The 17,168-nt window shown below is 45.1% G+C and overlaps 1 protein-coding gene across 3 annotated transcripts in view; it reads right to left on the bottom strand.

The window, feature by feature from the left end:
* C14H8orf76 (chromosome 14 C8orf76 homolog) overlaps positions 1–17,168 on the bottom strand; it is a 32,158-nt gene that overhangs the window by 11,314 nt on the left and 3,676 nt on the right. The window contains exons 2-6 of one of the 3 annotated variants that reach the window (XM_070382434.1): positions 16,884–16,979; positions 16,034–16,177; positions 11,564–11,961; positions 9,505–9,637; positions 5,115–5,710 (exon numbers count right to left, since the gene is read on the bottom strand). In XM_070382434.1, coding sequence (XP_070238535.1) covers positions 5,513–5,710; positions 9,505–9,637; positions 11,564–11,961; positions 16,034–16,177; positions 16,884–16,979 — 969 coding nt within the window. In that variant the 3' untranslated portion in view covers positions 5,115–5,512. Of the gene's footprint in view, positions 1–5,114; positions 5,711–9,504; positions 9,638–11,563; positions 12,013–16,033; positions 16,178–16,883; positions 16,980–17,168 lie in introns of those variants that run through there. The other 2 variants (XM_005891972.3, XM_070382433.1) reach the window with 2 other exon arrangements.

Consider the following 17,168-nt stretch of genomic DNA (forward strand, 5'->3'; position numbering starts at 1 on the left):
CTCACTTTCTCAGCTTCCTCCTGAAGAGCGTGTGTGTGTCAGAAAAACTGTTATCGGAGAATGTAAATATTGCAGGCATGTGCACTGGTATAAATGGCCTCCTTTTCCTGGTTGTTCACTGTCTTCCCACTGAGACACACAAGCTGCCTCCCCAGGCACAATTAGATCACACCCAGACGCGCCATCTTTCACGCCTCTGCAGGGTGCGGTGAGCTAGGGTGTCCTCACAAGAGTGCTCCAAGCTGAGTGCACAGAGAAGCCCCAGAGGGGGCGGCTGCAGTGTGAGGCTTCAGTGGATGCACAAGGCCAGGGGTGAGCGCAGCCTGGAATTCAGTGCTCTCAGCATGTTTGCCAAGCCCGCCTTCTTCCACGGCCCACTCCCCGTGCCAGGCAAATTCACACAGACACTTTCTAGGCTGGTGGGCTGGTGCGAGCATCTGGTTTTTTCTACATGTAATGGGAAGCCTTTCAGGGTAACCAACTCTGCAACAGTGTGGACTCCACAGGGCACTGGGACATCTCAGTGTCTTGAGCACCTCCACCCTCCACGTCAGTGCTCATATCTCCTAGACCCAGAAAACACATACTGCACGAATCACAAAGATTGTTTAACATGTGGAAAGTAAGGCCAGATCTGTCCATTTTAAGCACAACCCTAAACCAGCCATTCTCCGGCTCAGAGATCTTCCATAGCTCAGTAATCCCCACAACAAGTCAAGCTCCCTATCAGGACCTCATGATTATCCATAATCAGACACCGATTAACCCACCCAGCCTCATCTCTTCCACATCCCAACGCACCCACTAACCTGGACGACCAGGCTTCACGTTCTCTCATCCCTCTACTGAGAAACCATGCAGGCCTGGTACAAACCACCCCCTCACCAGGCCCAACTCAGATATGACCTCCTTCATGAAACTTGATACCCTGCCCTCTGCACCGTCCACTGCTCCTTCCAGACCCTTATTTGTAACTTATGTGGATGTCCTGTTATGTCTACTGGAAATGGAAGCTCTTTGAAAGAGATGGAAGCATCTTATCTTTGATATCTCTAACAATGATGCTCTATCAAGGTTTTATAAAGGAGTGTCACTTAGAAATAGCATTCTGAGATACAACGTCTTATTCTAAAGCCAAGATTGAAAGGACCCGAGTGGTCCATACCAGGATTTGTTGGTTGCCTGCGTGCTCCGTTGTGTCAGACTCTCAGTGACCCCCATGGACTTGGGCCCGCCAAGCACCTCTATCTACGGGATTCTTCAGGCAAGAAAACTGGAGCGGGTTGCCATTTCCTTCTCCGGGGGATCTTCCCAACCCAGGGATCGAACTCATGTCTCATCAAAGCTTTCAGTGACCAAGTCACCCTGTGCCAAGGAGAAATGATGCAAAAGACAGTGAGCCCCAAGCAGACAAGGGCCTGTCCTGCTTGTCTGACCTCGTTAGCAAAGTCGCCTGGTAGACGCACTTTGATCAGGACAACAGGTCTGGAGCAGCCCCAGGCTGTCCCTTTTCAGAACCCTTGTTTCTGGAGCTTTGGATTCTTTCGTATAATCCTCTCTGGTTTTTGTTTGTTTGTTTTTATATGAAGACCTTGGAAAGTAGTGTATAAACTACTTTTATAGACAATTTCAAAAGCACTAAAGAGCTGCTATTTAAAATGATTGCTTTTGTAAATAGCGGCCTTGTATTTGTTCCATAGATTTCTACCCCAGCTCTTCCTAAAATGAAAGACGTCTTTGTGGGAATGTGGTACCCCACAGGTAGGCGGGGCACCTGCAATGCTGGCAGTGGAGCTCTGGGGGAATGGGCTGTTGGCTCCCCAGGCTTCAGGCTGTCTCTGCCAGGGCCTGGGGCGCAGGAAGGCAGCACTGGGCAGAAAGTCAAGGCGTGTCCGGGAAGCTGAGCTCCACCATGAAGCAGCAAACCAGAGACAGTCCCGGAGCCTATGCTTTGCAAGGAGGATTCACACAATGACTATTCAGTGTCAATTCCATTAGATGGTTGGATAGCATTACCAACTCAGTGGACATGAACTTGAGCAAACTCTGGGAGACAGTGAAGGACAGGGAAGCCTGGCATGCTGTCATCTATGGGGTCACAAAGAGTTGGACATGACTCGGTGACTGAACAACAAGTACCTTTGGGGAATAAAGAAAAAGTGGTCACTCTGACATTTAAAGGGGGAACCTAAGCAAGTGGACTCAGAACCATCTTGTCTGAGAGTGACCTTTGAGCTGGGATCTGTAGGAAAGGCAAGTGTATGGCAGGGTTGGAGGCTTGCAGATGGAGTGTTCCGACTAGGGGGAACTAGATGGGCTTAGGGCTTGGGTGGGAGGCCACTTGTGGATTTCATAGACACGAGAAAAAATCAGAGTGAGCTGGGGTGATGTGGGCCGGGGCCAGACCACATAGGGCCTCTAGATTTGGGAAATGACTGAAGGATTCTGAGAGCAGTATTTTTACTAGATCCCTTTGGCTACAGTATAAGATTGCAGGGGTGTTGGAGTATAAAAGACAAAGGACTCTCACCAGCTCAAGTTTTGGGCATGTGCCCCCTCCCGCCCACCTTGGGAGCAAACACTGAAGACAGGCCTTTTGAGAGTCACGAGAGGAAGAACTTCCCTGGGTCCCAACCCAGCCAGGGGTGCACACAGACACCTCAGTGCTTCGCGTCTGCTCACCTTCTGAGTGACTCACTCACTAACAAGAGGGTGGGGGTAGAACACAGGCCTGAGATTTCTCTTTAGCATAATCATTGCTCAATTAATTACCTTCACCATTTGTGCTGGAAATAATCAAGATGACTTGTGTGTGATGACACCCAGTCTTCCTGGGTGCCCTTTCCTGCCCTGCATTACAGCTGGGGCATCGGGGTACAGGAGCCTGGATTCTCACGTGTATGGACACGCCGCTGCCAGGGAAGGGAGGTGGGGCGGGAGTGAGGGTGTGGGCAGACCACTCAGCTGTCCGGGACTGTGTCAACAGTGGGCCTGGGAGGACAGCCAGAGGGCTGCAAGCTACAGTCTGGGCAAAGTCAGAAGGGGACCAGGATGAGACAGGAAGCCCAGAGAAGCGAGGGCAGAAAAGGGCATTTCCAGGCCCCATATGAGCAGGAGGAAGGAGTTTTAGCTACAGAGACAGAAAAGGACTGCGTTTCCAAGCAGATTGCCTCAACACTGTCAGAACTTCGGAGTATTAACCTTTTGTGCAAACAAAGCAAGATGCTGGCCAATTAATTCAGTGATTCTCTTCCACAAACATTTGGCGAGAGGCCAGGTGTTCTGCCCTGGGGATACAAATATGAACAAGACAGTCTGAGTCCACAATTTTACAAAGCTTAAGTGTCTCATGGAAAACAGGCAATGACAAGATAGCATCATAAGGGCCAAAACAGGGGCAAAAGAGCAGGGAAGGAGCATAGTGTGAAACTGACCACCTGGGAATCAAGACTTCTGGAAGCTGAAACGAGGTGGAGACCTGTGAGCCCAACACAAACTAGCCACACGAAGGGGCGGGGGGTTCCGGGCTGAGTCGCCAGCTTGTAAGACTCAACAGTGACAAACAGGGCACATTCGAAGTTGGACAGTGGGGACACAGGAGAAGCCCCTGGGAGCTGTGTCATGAAGGGCTTGGCAACTACTTTCCCTTTGGGTTCTATCCTGCAGGCCACCCACAACTAGGCCATAAACTCCACAGTAACCAGTGTCTCCATGGCAACTACATAGTGGCTGTGTGATACAGGACCTCAGTAAGTGGTTGTTGATGACTCAAGGGAGGGGTAGAGGGATACTGGGGAGGAGTTTTGGCGGCGGGGGTGGGGGGGTCATTCTTTTTAATGGTTTCTAAAAATTGAAATGTCTGTTAATTATACAAAGTCTTTTGTTTCACATTAGAGATTAAATGACTAAACCTGCAGTTGCTAGTCATGTTCTCAGTCACTCATAGTAAGAGTTTCACAAAACCAGACCTTTGTCTGTTTTGGGAAGGGGCCTGGGAAAGAAATGAACAGTGAAGTGGATGGGAGATACTGATGACTTTACCGTTTTGCCCAGGGCTGGAATTCTCTTCCTTCTGCTGAGAAAAATAAAATCAAAAGCTGTGGGGAGCAATATCTGATGAAGTTTTGGTCTATTATTAAAATTTATTTCTCATAAGGGAGCTCTTCCATCCCAGAGAATTCAAGCAAGCCTTTTCTATTTGAAGATGATGTTATGGACCAAGTATAATGTGTGTGGCTGAACAGAGCCACATGGGTCTCATGTTTCAATACAGCTTGTGAGCAAGGCACTTCATTCCAGACTATCTTCTCAGAGATGCATAAAAAGCAAACCACCTTAAAAAAGACTTGTCCTACCTTGGAGCACAGGGAAGGCCTGCTTACTGCTTGTTATAAAGGAGCTGATTCTCTTGAGCTCAGGGTTCCGCTAATACACCTCACTGCTTATATACTCATTCGTCTGGGCCCGTATTTGTCACCTGCCTTGGGACTTGGAGGCAAAGGAATGGACACAAATAGGCTGAAGCTTATCCTGAGTCCCTCGGACTGCAAGGAAATCAACCCTGAATATTCATTGGAAGGACTGATGCTGAAGCTCCAATACTTTGGCCACCTGATGCGAAGAACCGACTCATTGGAAAGACCCTGATGCTGGGAAAAAATGAAGGCAGGAGGAGAAGGGGACGACAGAGGATGAGATGGCTGGATGATATCATCGACTCAATGGACATGAGTTTGAGCAAACTCTGGGGGATGGTGATGGACTGGGAAGCATGGTGTGCTGTAATCCATGGGGTCGCAGAGTCGGACACAACTGAGCAACGAACAACAGCAATCAATCCTGTTCCCTGGGCCACGAGTAATCAAGTCTTCTGCAGCCTCCATGACATTGGCAGGTTTATGCGCAGGCTCAGAGCTGTGGTAAATCTCAGCCTTCGACACACCCTTCCTAGAAATGGTTTCCTACCACATTTCAGCATTCTTGGTCACTCACGATGAATTTACCAAAACAACATGGATACTTACACTGCTAATACAGTAACTGTTTTTAAAAGATTATAAAATCTAAAAGTATCTTTTATTTAAAAAAATTCATTTAAATTGAAGCATAGCTGATTTATAATGTTGTATTTATTTTTAATTTTGGCCACACCTATGACATGTGGGACCCTAGGTGCCCCATCAGGGACTGAACCTGAACCCCTGCATTGGAAGGCAGAGTCTTAACCACCGGACTGCCAGGCAAGTTCCTAAGAGTCCCTTTAAACACTTTTCCAACAGATATCTTCTAAAGGGGCAGTAGGCCTCACACAAGTGAATGACAGAAATCTAAAAAGAAAACAAAAAATCAAGAAACTGAATACAGTAGAAATTATCTGGGAGAGAAGCCATTTTTATAAAACATAGATGACTTTTTAATTCAGTATATTCCATTAGCAGAGGATTCTGTCTGAAGTAAACCAGAACACTTAATACAGTACAAGATGTTTTTTGTTTTGTTTTTATAGGGACCACTAAGGCAAGATCTGTAGCTCTGTGTGGAACTGATTTTCAAAGGGACAGAAGTGGTCTTTGATCTTTCTGAACCACTTGTCTTCAAACTCTTTCGAAGACCCGATCACCAAGGCAGTCAGGGCCGCGGGGCCAACACACTTGACCTCTGTGTGAACCTCATCTCTGATTTTTTCTGGGACGATATCTTCGCCCATAACCTGCAATAGGAGGGGGGAAGAAAGATAAAACTCTTTCCCAATAACAGGTGCAGCAGACACGGAATGGAAGACCATGCTAGTCATCAAATGCAAAGGATTTCACACAAAAGCAGAACTTCTTCAGCAGCCAGGGGACAACTCTGACAATTCAACATACTGAAAAGATGTTTATGAAGTAGTGATCCAAGACCACCTGCGTGAATATCCTACTGCTGCTCTATTTCCCTGAGTGAACATGTCAGGGAGGCACAAACGTGGCAGGACTACCACTCAGGCCACAGAAAGTGCCGAGTCGACCTTCGTATATCACAGAGCATCTCTGGAGGGCAAGAACGCAACCGTGAGGGGTTCTCCTCCTTGTAAAGGACAGAAGAGCAGGCTTGAGAGGAACATAACTGCTACTGTGCAGAGAGCACAGACCTTCTTATGAAGTTCTCCAGAGACGCCAAAGGCAGCAAACAGCTGAGCATCGAGCAGGTGAGTCTGCTCTTTCCTGACCCAGAGAGACTCCAACCCTCCAGGATGGTCACCACAGCAACCCCAGAGACCTGTGAGCGCGCCAGCTCTCTGAAGGCGCAACACTGCCCCCTACTGGTGAGAACCAGGTCCAGATTCTGTGTGAGCTTCTCTTCAACAAGACACCCACAAAGCTGCGTTTGCAGGAAGCTTGGATCTGAACCTACTATGTGATGGGACCACTTTTGGTAAGGACAGTGAACATTTCCCACCCCAAACATTTCCCACCAATCATCATGAAAAGTCAGGGAGCCAGCTGGCAGGGATGTGGTAGAGGGAACTGGTCACTTGGATTTGGACTAGATGATCTCTAGGTTTCCTACAAACCCTGAGGTCCTCTGTGTTCGTGAATACTCAAATCATAGTGGATTAGAAACCCACTCAAAGAACAGGTTCCACTGGCTTTAAATCTTCAAAGACTACTTACTGTTTGAGGCAAAGACTGACAGCATGAGTAGCAACCGTCAGGATTTATTAAAGCATGGTAATTTCATCAATTGGAAGACAATTTCTGTTTTTCTATCCTGACATTTCTAAAAACCAAGTTGTATCTTATAACCACTGCTGTGTCATAGTATAAAAAGCATCTTACTTTTCTTTTAGTGGCACATCAATTAATGATGTGTCTTAACAACTGACGACTGCTTGGACTCAATGAAATGTAGAATTTTAAAATCTGAGATATAACACAAAAGTGTATTTTTTTAATTAAAAAATAGAGAGAGAATGTAATGATAACAGTATTCAAACAATGCAATATTTCAAAAAGAGAGCTCAGCAGGTGCATAATTCACAGACAGAGAACTATTATCCATCACACATGGTGAAGAACATGAAGATGTTTAAGACATCTCCTAAGGATGCCTTACCGGGCTTCCTAGGTGGCTCAGTGGTAAAGAATCTGCCTGCCAAGCAGGAGACACGGGTTTGATTCCTGGGTTGGGAAGATCCCCTGGAGAAGGAGGAAATGGCAACCCACTCCAGTATTCTTGCCTGGGAAATCCCACAGACCAAAGAGCCTGGCGGGCTACAGTCCATGGGATCGCAAGCGGTGGATAACAACAACAAAGGCTGTCTTACAAGGAACTTAAAATCTAGCTGAAAAGATAAGACACTCTTATATTTTCAGGGGCCCAAAGAGCTACCTAATTCAGCAATCACTCTATTAAGCTCAGAGGGAGAAAATGCCACAGATCAGGACGTTCAGTAAAAGGTTCCTGGAGGATGTGTGACCCAGGCTGGGTCTCTGAGGGTGAGAATAGTAAGTAGATGGAGATGGGAAAACCGATGACAGGTATGTTAGACCTGGGAGATTAGTCCAGTGGAAGCAAAAGGTTTGTGGAAGGAATGACCAGGCCCTAAGTCTGAGATTACTCTCAGGAAGGCCTCAGACACCATATCAAGGCACCAGAACTAGACCTGACCTCGAAGGTAATGGTGACACATTGAATTTTAGTTTTTAAAACAAGCAGGTAACATGGTCAAAGCCATGTTTTAAGATGAGCCCAGCAGCACAGGTGAAGACAGATCTGCAGGGAGAGAGAGAGGAGCCAAGGCAGGAGGTCACTATGAGAGTCAGATGTGAGGCAACGGAACTAGGGTGTTGGCCGTGGGCCCTGCAGGAGGTGAGACTGGAGAGAGGCCACAGCGAGGGACGGTCAGGTCTGGGTGAAAGGAGAAAGACAGGTAGGATCGATGAAACAAACTAAGTCTAGAACAAAGACACGGCTCTCTCTAGCTCCCCTCTGCTTCCCCTCAGCAGGTACTTACTGATGGCCAAGTCTACGCTGGGCGCTGACCAGAGACTGACTAAAGGTGGTTTTGCCAAGTAGCCTCATTTTACATTTGTACTCGAAGTCACAGCAGATCAATAATCAACTTGGATTAATGACTCCTAAGTCACTGATCTGAGATGGGAGACAAGTGTTCCAAAGATGGGACCAGAGACACAGACTGGAGGGTCCATTACCCCAGGGGTGACAACAGGAACTACAAGCATGGTTATGATTTGTGTGGGAGAAAGAGACAGAACAGAGAGCTGAGTGAAAGCTCAGGGAATGTCACTACTTAAGACATGGGAAACCAGTAGAGTCCCAAACAGCAGAGGAAGAAATAAAGGAGAAAAGAGATGAGTATTTTTAGCAGTTTAGCTGCTCAGAAGCAAGGAAGAGGGAACTAAACGTGAGTGGTCAATGGCGCTGAATGCTATGAAAGATGGGAAGCAGAGAGGAAGGGAAAGCAGCCGTGAACTCGGGAGAGATGGTCTATCTGTATGTCTGAGGGTTCAAGGGAATGAGCCCATGGAAGGGGAAGGCAGAAAAAAGGCTCAAAGAGAACAGACGGGAGTGATGACCCCAGAAGAGGGAAAAGGGGTCCAGGTGACAGCTTAGCCTGCAGGAAGAAGACAGGATAGATAGACCATCAGCAGTTCTTGAAAGAACGATGTTAGAAGGTATATGGATAAAGAGCTATTCTCCTGGGAAAAGTGCTTGAGCTGTCAAGTTTCAATTACATATTAAAAGGAATTAGCATGAATAACATAAACTTATAGATAATCTCCAAACGCCATGTTAAGAAATTTCAAGACCTTTTTTTTTTTTTTTTACATTTTTGACCACAAAGCAAGACATACAGGATCTTAAGTTTCCCCAGCAGGGATCAAATCCAGGTCCCCTGCAGTGTGGAAGCCTGGAGTCTTAACCACTGGACCATCACAGAAAGCCTTATCAATTAGCATATTTTTTAAAAAGCTAATACCAGTTAAACAAAATTGACATTTGAGTTTCTAAGCAACTGTCAAAGTAATAACAGGGTGGAGCAGAAAGAAAATGGACTTGAAGCTGGAGGGGTTCCCATTTACTTCTGCCACTTAAAATCTGACCTTAGGCAAGTCACAGCCTTTGTGAGCCTCACCCCAGTTCTGTCCCTCCCACAGGCTGTTATGAGGACAAATGGGGGGAAAGACAGACAAAAGAGCTGCCCAGATGTCAACATTCATTCATTCAGCACTCACAAAACAATTACGGGGCCTTTCTGATGTTCAAGTAGGCAGGTGCTAACAAGCACCGACAAGTAAATGAACTTGCTGCAGGACAGAGAGGAGGAAGAGGCCACTTTCGGCAGTTAAGTGATCAAAAGGTACGGGAAGAAGGGAGACAGAAGTCCTCTAGAAGATGCAATTTAGCCCTGTGTTTTTTTGGTTTTTTCTTAATGGTCTCGGAGCCAGGAAAAATATCTGTGATGCTTCATTTCACATAAACCCTGGGGGACACACTCACCTCTGCTATCAACAGCAAAGTGTCTTCTTTGAAGCTGAACCTTTTCATTTTATCTTCAATTTCCTGCTGAGTCTTTAAGTTCCTCTCCAAAGCAAACGATGTTTGCTGAGATTGGGCAAGCTGAAGCAAAAGCCTGAAAAACAGCAGGTCCCAGTCTGGAGGCACCCGAGAAGGACAAAGACCCGTTCATACACAGCACTGGCACTGGGCTGGAAGCGAGTCCTCTAGGCTAAGGAGAAGGTCCTCACCTTCATCTGAATCCCTAAAGCTCTTTACTCTCAACGAATTGCACATCATTACACTGGAGAACCATCTTTTCTAAAATTCATAGACCAAGTTTCCAAAGGAACCTTCAGAGAGCAAGACCTCGAAAGGGCTTCCTGTAGAAGTCAGGCGACTGAAAGCACAAACGATTTCAAGTGAAGAGAACAAGGCTCCCCATCAGAGGCTCCTCCCCAGAAGTGCCAGGAGGAGTTCCTTTGAAGTCGGTGCTCTGTGACCCTTCGGTCTTCCTGAAGCCACAGCAACCCGATCTCAAGGACTAAGAAGGTTCTCCAGCATGCTTCAATTACTTGAAGCAGGACCAAACCTTCAGTGACCCTCTGATAACCACTTTACAATCAGCTCACCCCTGACCTCCCCATCATGGCCGTGCCCTGGTCCCCTCTCTTCTTCTTCCTGCTCTCCTCTCACAGCTCTTTCTCTTCACTGTTTTCTAAAACACTGAGTGTGCAGATTGTTCCAATTTCCCTCTGGCCTCACTGCTACACCCAGAAGCAGCGCTCTCCTGTTCACTCATTTCCTGCCTTCAGAAATGCACATACTACTCCAGGCACTGAGGGATACTGGTGAGCAAACCAGGTTTCTGCCTCAAGGAGCGGAAGGAGGATGATCACAGGTAATAAGCTAGTCTCAGGTAGTGATGAAGGCCATGAAACAAACACTTGAGACAGGATGGAGGAAGTGTCTACCTCAGACAGGGCTGTGACGGAAGGATTTTCTGAGCCACCATTCACGCTAAGGTTCAGATGGTGAGGAAGCAGCCACAGGAACATTTGGGAGAAGGGGCTTAGCCAAGGGAAGGGGGCCCGGCCACAAGAACTAGCTTCAGGTGTTTGAAAATCAGGAGGATCTCTGTGACCGAAACACAGCCAGGAAGAAAACAAACTACAGTGAAAGAGAAGGGCAGGGCCAACTCATGTTAAGTCCTCGCGGAGCATGGAAGGAAGCACGGAATTTATGTCAGTGCAATGGGAAGCTGCTGGAGTTTTACAAAAGAACACGCGACCTGACTGGCCTTCACTCTGACTGTTCACAGCATCTACTGGCCTCGGAGACATTCACACACATGACCCCTTTGGGTCCTTGCTTTCTTTCTCGTGCTCTTGAAATTACTGGACAATACTGCTTACCCTTGGCTCCCTCCATTTCATGTCCATTTACCCCTCTATCCTCTGCCATCTGCCTGTCACCACCGTGACTGAAACTGCTTTCTCAAGAGGCCACACATGAGCTCTTGCCTTCAAAGTCTTTTCTCACTCCATATAATCGCTGATCCTTCCTGGAGCTCCTCTAGCTCTACCTCCCACTTCCTCACGGAAGGCTCCAGCTGGACTCAATTGGTTCTGCTCTCCCACTGCTGTCCTGTCTCAGGGGAGGCACCACCATCCACCCTCACCCACAAGGCAGATTCTTCAGGGTTGTCTGATTTTCTTCTTTGGTAGCTTTCTGTGGAACCTGAGTGAAAAATCTCGTTTAAAATATCGTTTCCTCCTTCGTCAATGTTTTATATATTTAATTCCGCCCCCCTCAGTTTTAACATCTGCCAACCGTAATATCTTGACTGATGATATGAGCTGTATTCCTGAGCAAGCACAGTTGTTTTTAAATTTTACATACTAAAAGGGCACATTCAAAGGATCCCGTCAAGACCATGGGAAGAATCTCAAAAACATATATCAGGTGTCTAGCCTAGAATTTTCACAAGCTTAAAATCAGAAAAAATAAAACCTTTATTTCGACCTTAGCACCATGTGTGTTCCATCCACTCTGAGCTTACCTGGTTCGTATAAAAGAGGCACAGGCTTTCATCTGAGTTTCTAGCAACACTGCTGCTCTCTCTTCTGTCATACGGTTTTGAATATTTTTAAGAGCTTTCTCATTCCTTTGCTTGTTACCACTGCTTACTTCCACAGAGCCCTCAGGCAAAGTTTCAGGGAAACACAAAAGACAGTCTTTTCCTGAGTGGGGAAAGGAGGATTTGATAGCCGTGTCACTTGAGGTGAAACTGTTCTCTTTCTGAGATGACGCAAGCGATGCTGACAGCGCTGGCCCCAGGTTCAGGTAAGCCTCTCCCAATCTGCCCCAGTTCCAAGGATTAAAGGGATGCAAAGAAATCAGTTTCTGTAGGCAGAAAATGGTTTTCTCCAAGTTCTGCAAACTGGAACAAATAGTAAACTGGAGGTAGAGTACAGTGGTTAAATGGTCTGTGTTAGTTGCTTTATTTTCCTAAAGACAAAAAACAAAGGTTACAATGTTTAAACTACAGGATGTTTCCCATATAAAAATGAAGATGCCTAAAAATCTAAGTTGTGCATGTCCTAAATCACAAGTATCTTTCATTAGCCACACAAGTAGAGCAAACTAAATGTTTCTCAATAGATCTCATTTTGAAACCATAAACCTAGAGAAATATGTGTGTGTGTTCAGTCGCCTCCGACTCTCTGTGACCCCCGATCCCGTCAGGCTCCTCAATATACACTACCCAACAAAATATTACCAATCATTCCCAAACACCCTAATGTCACAGCAGTAACATAATCCAGATGATAGTGGCTTGGCAAAGCTCAGTACCAAAAACCTCTGTGTCAGTTTATTTTCAATTGTGCATTATAATCTTAACTGTCTTCAGCCAGACATCTGAAAGAACCAAGCCAACTTTTTTATACTCTGGGCTAATGGTTCCATTTTAATATTCCAGGCTTCTAAAAATCCAAATGGCAATTTCCTTGAGGATTCAAATGGACTCTATTTCCAAATTCTACTTGGCTTAGACATCTTAAACAGGATGGCCCTGAAGCTCTCAGTGTTTCTTGATGCATCGTAATTGAATCCAAATGCCTTCTCTGGTAACCATTACCAAGACCAGTTATTCTTGGCCAGAGGGGGTTGCTTGGTTTCCTTCTGATCAGAAAATCCTTTTCAAGTCTACTTAACCAGAGGCACCGCCTCTTGCCTAACTTGCCATATGGCAAAAGCCCTGTGGGTGAGGGCTTCTTTTTCTACGTCAAAGTCTGCAGAGATTCAGTTGATTTTAAGTCTAAGGAAAATCTGGCCTACTAGTATCTGGATCAAGCTCCTGCACAGAACTGAGTGAGAAATAAGAATAAAACTACCCAGCATGCAGCCAGAAGATACTGGCACGTCAGTGAGTGAAACCTTGGGGAGGACTCTAAATATCCATATGTTGATTGAAAAGAAAGGAAATCAAGCCCCATGTAACCTATTAGGTCATACTGTATCTTCCCATTACTATCTCAGTATTCTTTCTTTCCCCACAGACTATTAAATTCCAAAAGAGTTTTTGTTCAATGCTGAATTCCCAGTACAGAGCAGAGCACCTCAGACATAGCAGATGTCTAATAACTGTTGAGAAATACATCTTCATGTTTCTTATAGTAAGAAAAGCAACATGTATAGACTGTCTACAGGAAATGCAATCTTTCCTCTACAATCAGTCCATAGTGCTCTATACTGTTTAAAAACATTTCCAGGGACTTCTCTGGTGTTCTAGTGGATAAGACTTCACCTTCCAATGCAGGAGGTAGAGGTTCAATCCCTGGTCAGGGAGCTAAGATCATACATCCCTTGTGGCCAAAAAAACCAAACAGAAAACAGAAGTAATACTGTAACAAATTCAATAAAGACTTTTAAATAAATAAATACAAATAAAAACATGTTCACATTGAGAAAGCAAGTGTGTGTTGGGGTCTGTAGCATACAAACCATGATTCTGATGCACCAATTCTGGGTGGCCTAACTAGTGAAGTGAAGGAAATGGCAACCCATTCCAGTCTTTTTGCCTGGAAAATCCCATGAACAGAGGAGCCTGGTGGGCTACAATCCACAGGGTCACAAAGAGTAGGCATGACTGAGCACAACTAATAAAGAAGTCTTTGGAAATTAAATTCCATTTAAATGAGTTGTGTGCTTTTTCCCAGAATATTCCAAGTCCTGTAATGCAATGACAGTGATGATTGCTAACATTTACAGAATGCTCACCGTATGCCAGACACTACTCCACCTGCTTTACTCATGTAATCCCCATGACAACCCTTTAAAATAGACTATCGCTATTCCCATTTTAGAGACGAGGCAACCAAGTCACAACAGAGAAGTTAGGTAAGCTGCCTGCCGTCACACAGCTAGTAAGCAGCAGAGCTACAGCAGATCCTGCTACAAGTCACAGAATAAAGGAACTTCAGAAGAGTTGATGTGTGTTAGTGGGCTTAGGAGTCTCCCATTAGTTTACTAGGTGAGTGATGTAAACACAGGGTATGGACAGGGTTCTCTCTCCTTGGCATCGAACCCAGAACCGGGCACATGGTAGGACTAAAATGTTTGTGAAGTGACAAATGGGGGAAAAAAGTCATTAACTGTCAAAAAGCAGTTTCCTTACCACAGTTTATCACATGAGCCTACCAGCGACTATAAGATATTTAAATTAAGAAATAAGTTCTGTTACAAATTTTATTCAAAAATCATTAAGAAGAGAGACGAATAAACTTCAGAAGAAGTTGTGAGCATAAAATGTTCATGTCATGCTGGGAGCTCTAGGACTTGCTGTCTGTATTGTTCAATGCTGACCTATTCCCTACAGAGTATGAGGGGACAGTAACCGCTGGAACAAACCCAGAAACAAGACAGAGCAAATAAAAAAAAGAAGGTCTATAAGAAGGGAGAAACTTTTAAAATGAAAACAAAACACAGGGTATCAGGAAATGAGAAAACCAGGCAAATAGGCAGGGTTCACTGAGATCATGTGAAGAGATCTCACCCCAAAGCAAGGGGTGAGACCCACTAGCCTCTGGTGCCATTTCCTCCCTAATCCTCCTGCCTGTCAGGGTGCCCAGGAGCCCAAGGAGCAGTCCTCCAAGGCCCGACAGAGGAGCTGAAGGGCTTCTGACTGGTCCCTCCTTCTGCCTGGATCTCACACTCCGGATGGCATCTGCTGATTGGCAACACATTTTTCTGAGCCAAAGAAACAGAGTCACTAAGCTAGAAGGAACCAGAGACAGTCCAGCCTTGACATTACTCTAGCTGCCTTCAGGGGTACTCAGGGGAAGACAAAGCACAACAGTGACATCAGGAGATGCGAGGGAGAGATAGGTAATGGTAGAGCCGAGCCGTAATGAAGGACAGGTGACGGATATCTAGAAAAATCAACCGAAAGAACCCAAGTTGCTGCTAATTTGCATACCAGGGAGGCTGAACACTGTTAAAACCCACCAAGTTCACTGTGTTCATGCCATGTGCTTCCTTAACAGGGTAATCTTATCTTCCAGTTTTAAGAATTAACCCATAATTAGTAGAGGGGAGAAAAGGAAAGAACAAAACACAGCTGTTTTCCATGTTCTGAAGAACATTACCGCCAAGGTTTCCTCTCATGGCAAGAGGCTGAGGTCCTATGCAATGAAGCCCAGGCAAGTAAATTTAAGGACTTCTCTTAGTTAATGAGATAGAGGAGGACAATTCAATTGCATGCATACTTTAGGCTGACCTCTGGCCAAGAAGATTTGAAGGATTCAAGATCAGTGCCTTGGTGCTTCATTACATCCCTCTAAGGAAGAAAACTGGTCATCTATAAACTGGGATTGGTGGGCTCAAACTCACTCCCATATAAAATTTACACAAAAAACCCTGGGATTTTCCAGGCAAGAGTACTGGAGTGGGGTGCCATTGCCTTCTCCACACAAAAAACCTAGAGGTGCTTTAATCTGAAAACAAAAACAAGCAGAATCTAGCAGTGCTCTTTTTTGTTGCTTAAAAAAATTCTGCAGACTCCATCAAGAATAAAAAGGATTAAGCCTGGCTTAGTATGATATTTATTCAATTTTTGGCAGTCTTTTTTCCTGTTTATAAAAGTAATATATATTCATTGTAGAAACTTTGGAAAATAAAAATCTAAACAACAACGAAACACCTAAAGAAGAAAAAAGATCACTGGTAATTTACTGAGTATTTATTTACTCCTAATAAGAGTAAAACCTTTGCAAGTGAGGTTTTCAGGCAATGAAAAATTTTGAGCATAACATAGGAAAAAATATTACAAGGAAATGATTATGTCTGGAGCTCCAAACTGTTCATCATAATAAAGTTCTTCTACCACTGACAATTTCCTTCTGCTTATCCAAACCCACAGATTTTGCTGCCAGCAAGAAGTTGTTTTTTGTTTTGTCTTTTTTTTTTTAAAATAAACTATTCAGTCATCCTAGGAAAGCAAATGGAAACGGGCACAGAAACCACTCACCAAGTTTGTGGCAATCTCCAGGGCTTCCTTGTGCCTTCCCAGGTGAACAAGGCATCGAGCCTGGCCTTCCTGGACATCCCTTTTCATGGCAAAATTTGTAGATGGCAGTTTTTCTGAGATACTGGAATACTCCTGCAGTGCTTTCTGGCAAATAATTGTTAAATAAAGGCAAATGAAGGGAGGGGATGAAGAGAAAGGCAGAAAACACAATATGAAAAAAGAATTCAGTCATGGGGGTGATATGTTTCCTAGGCAGTAGATAATGTTATAACTGACCCTGCAATGAACTAAAGGAAGACTTGAGCATTTCAGTCGGTACTAGTTTTCTAAGAGGTAGAGAAGAAATGTCTGGAGAATATAATTAAAACATTCTGGAGCCCAAAGACCAGGATGTGACTCCCGGTTCTGCCACTAACTTGCTGTAGAATCTTTTCACATGAGCAAAACAACAGGATCCTTGTGAAGATGACATGAAGTCAATATAAAAAGCAAGCTGACAGCTAGTTGTTAGTTCTTTCCCCCACTTCTTTTTTAAAACACATTTTGGGGTGCCTTACTCCTGTGGCCCCACGAGGTATCCAAGCTAGAGGCTTCTGCATACTGAGGAGATAAGTAATCTACAAGGATCCAAACAAGCTTGCTATACTGGAGTGACAGGAAACAAAGCATACAGAGCCGTGTGGAGAAGGCCAGAAGCTTAGGATTCTAAGAGTACAAACACATCTCACAAAGGATCAAATTCATCTTCAAGAGCAACACTTATTATAGTACACTGTTATTTAAATATGCTGCAGTGGACAGAACAAGAGAACATTTCAAGCAGCACAATCTTCTATATGTTAAATTCTACCTGATACTCTTGCCGTCTGTAGGCCAGGTCTCCTTTGAATTTCTGGACAGTCAGAGCTTCAACATCATCGCTGCTCCCTGTTTCTTCATAAAACCACTAGAAATTGTGAAAACAGCATATTATAGAGAAGGAGGTTATGCTTTTCCACCCCATGTGCAGGAGTGCTAAGTCACTTCAGTCGTGTCCAACTTTGTGCAACCCCATGGACTACAGTCCTCCAGGCTCCTCTGTCCATGGGATTCTCCAGGCAAGAATATGGGAGTGGGTTGCCATGCCCTCCTCCAG

The sequence above is a fragment of the Bos mutus genome, chromosome 14 (genome assembly GCF_027580195.1).
Source record: "Bos mutus isolate GX-2022 chromosome 14, NWIPB_WYAK_1.1, whole genome shotgun sequence".
Taxonomy (NCBI): domain Eukaryota; kingdom Metazoa; phylum Chordata; class Mammalia; order Artiodactyla; family Bovidae; genus Bos; species Bos mutus.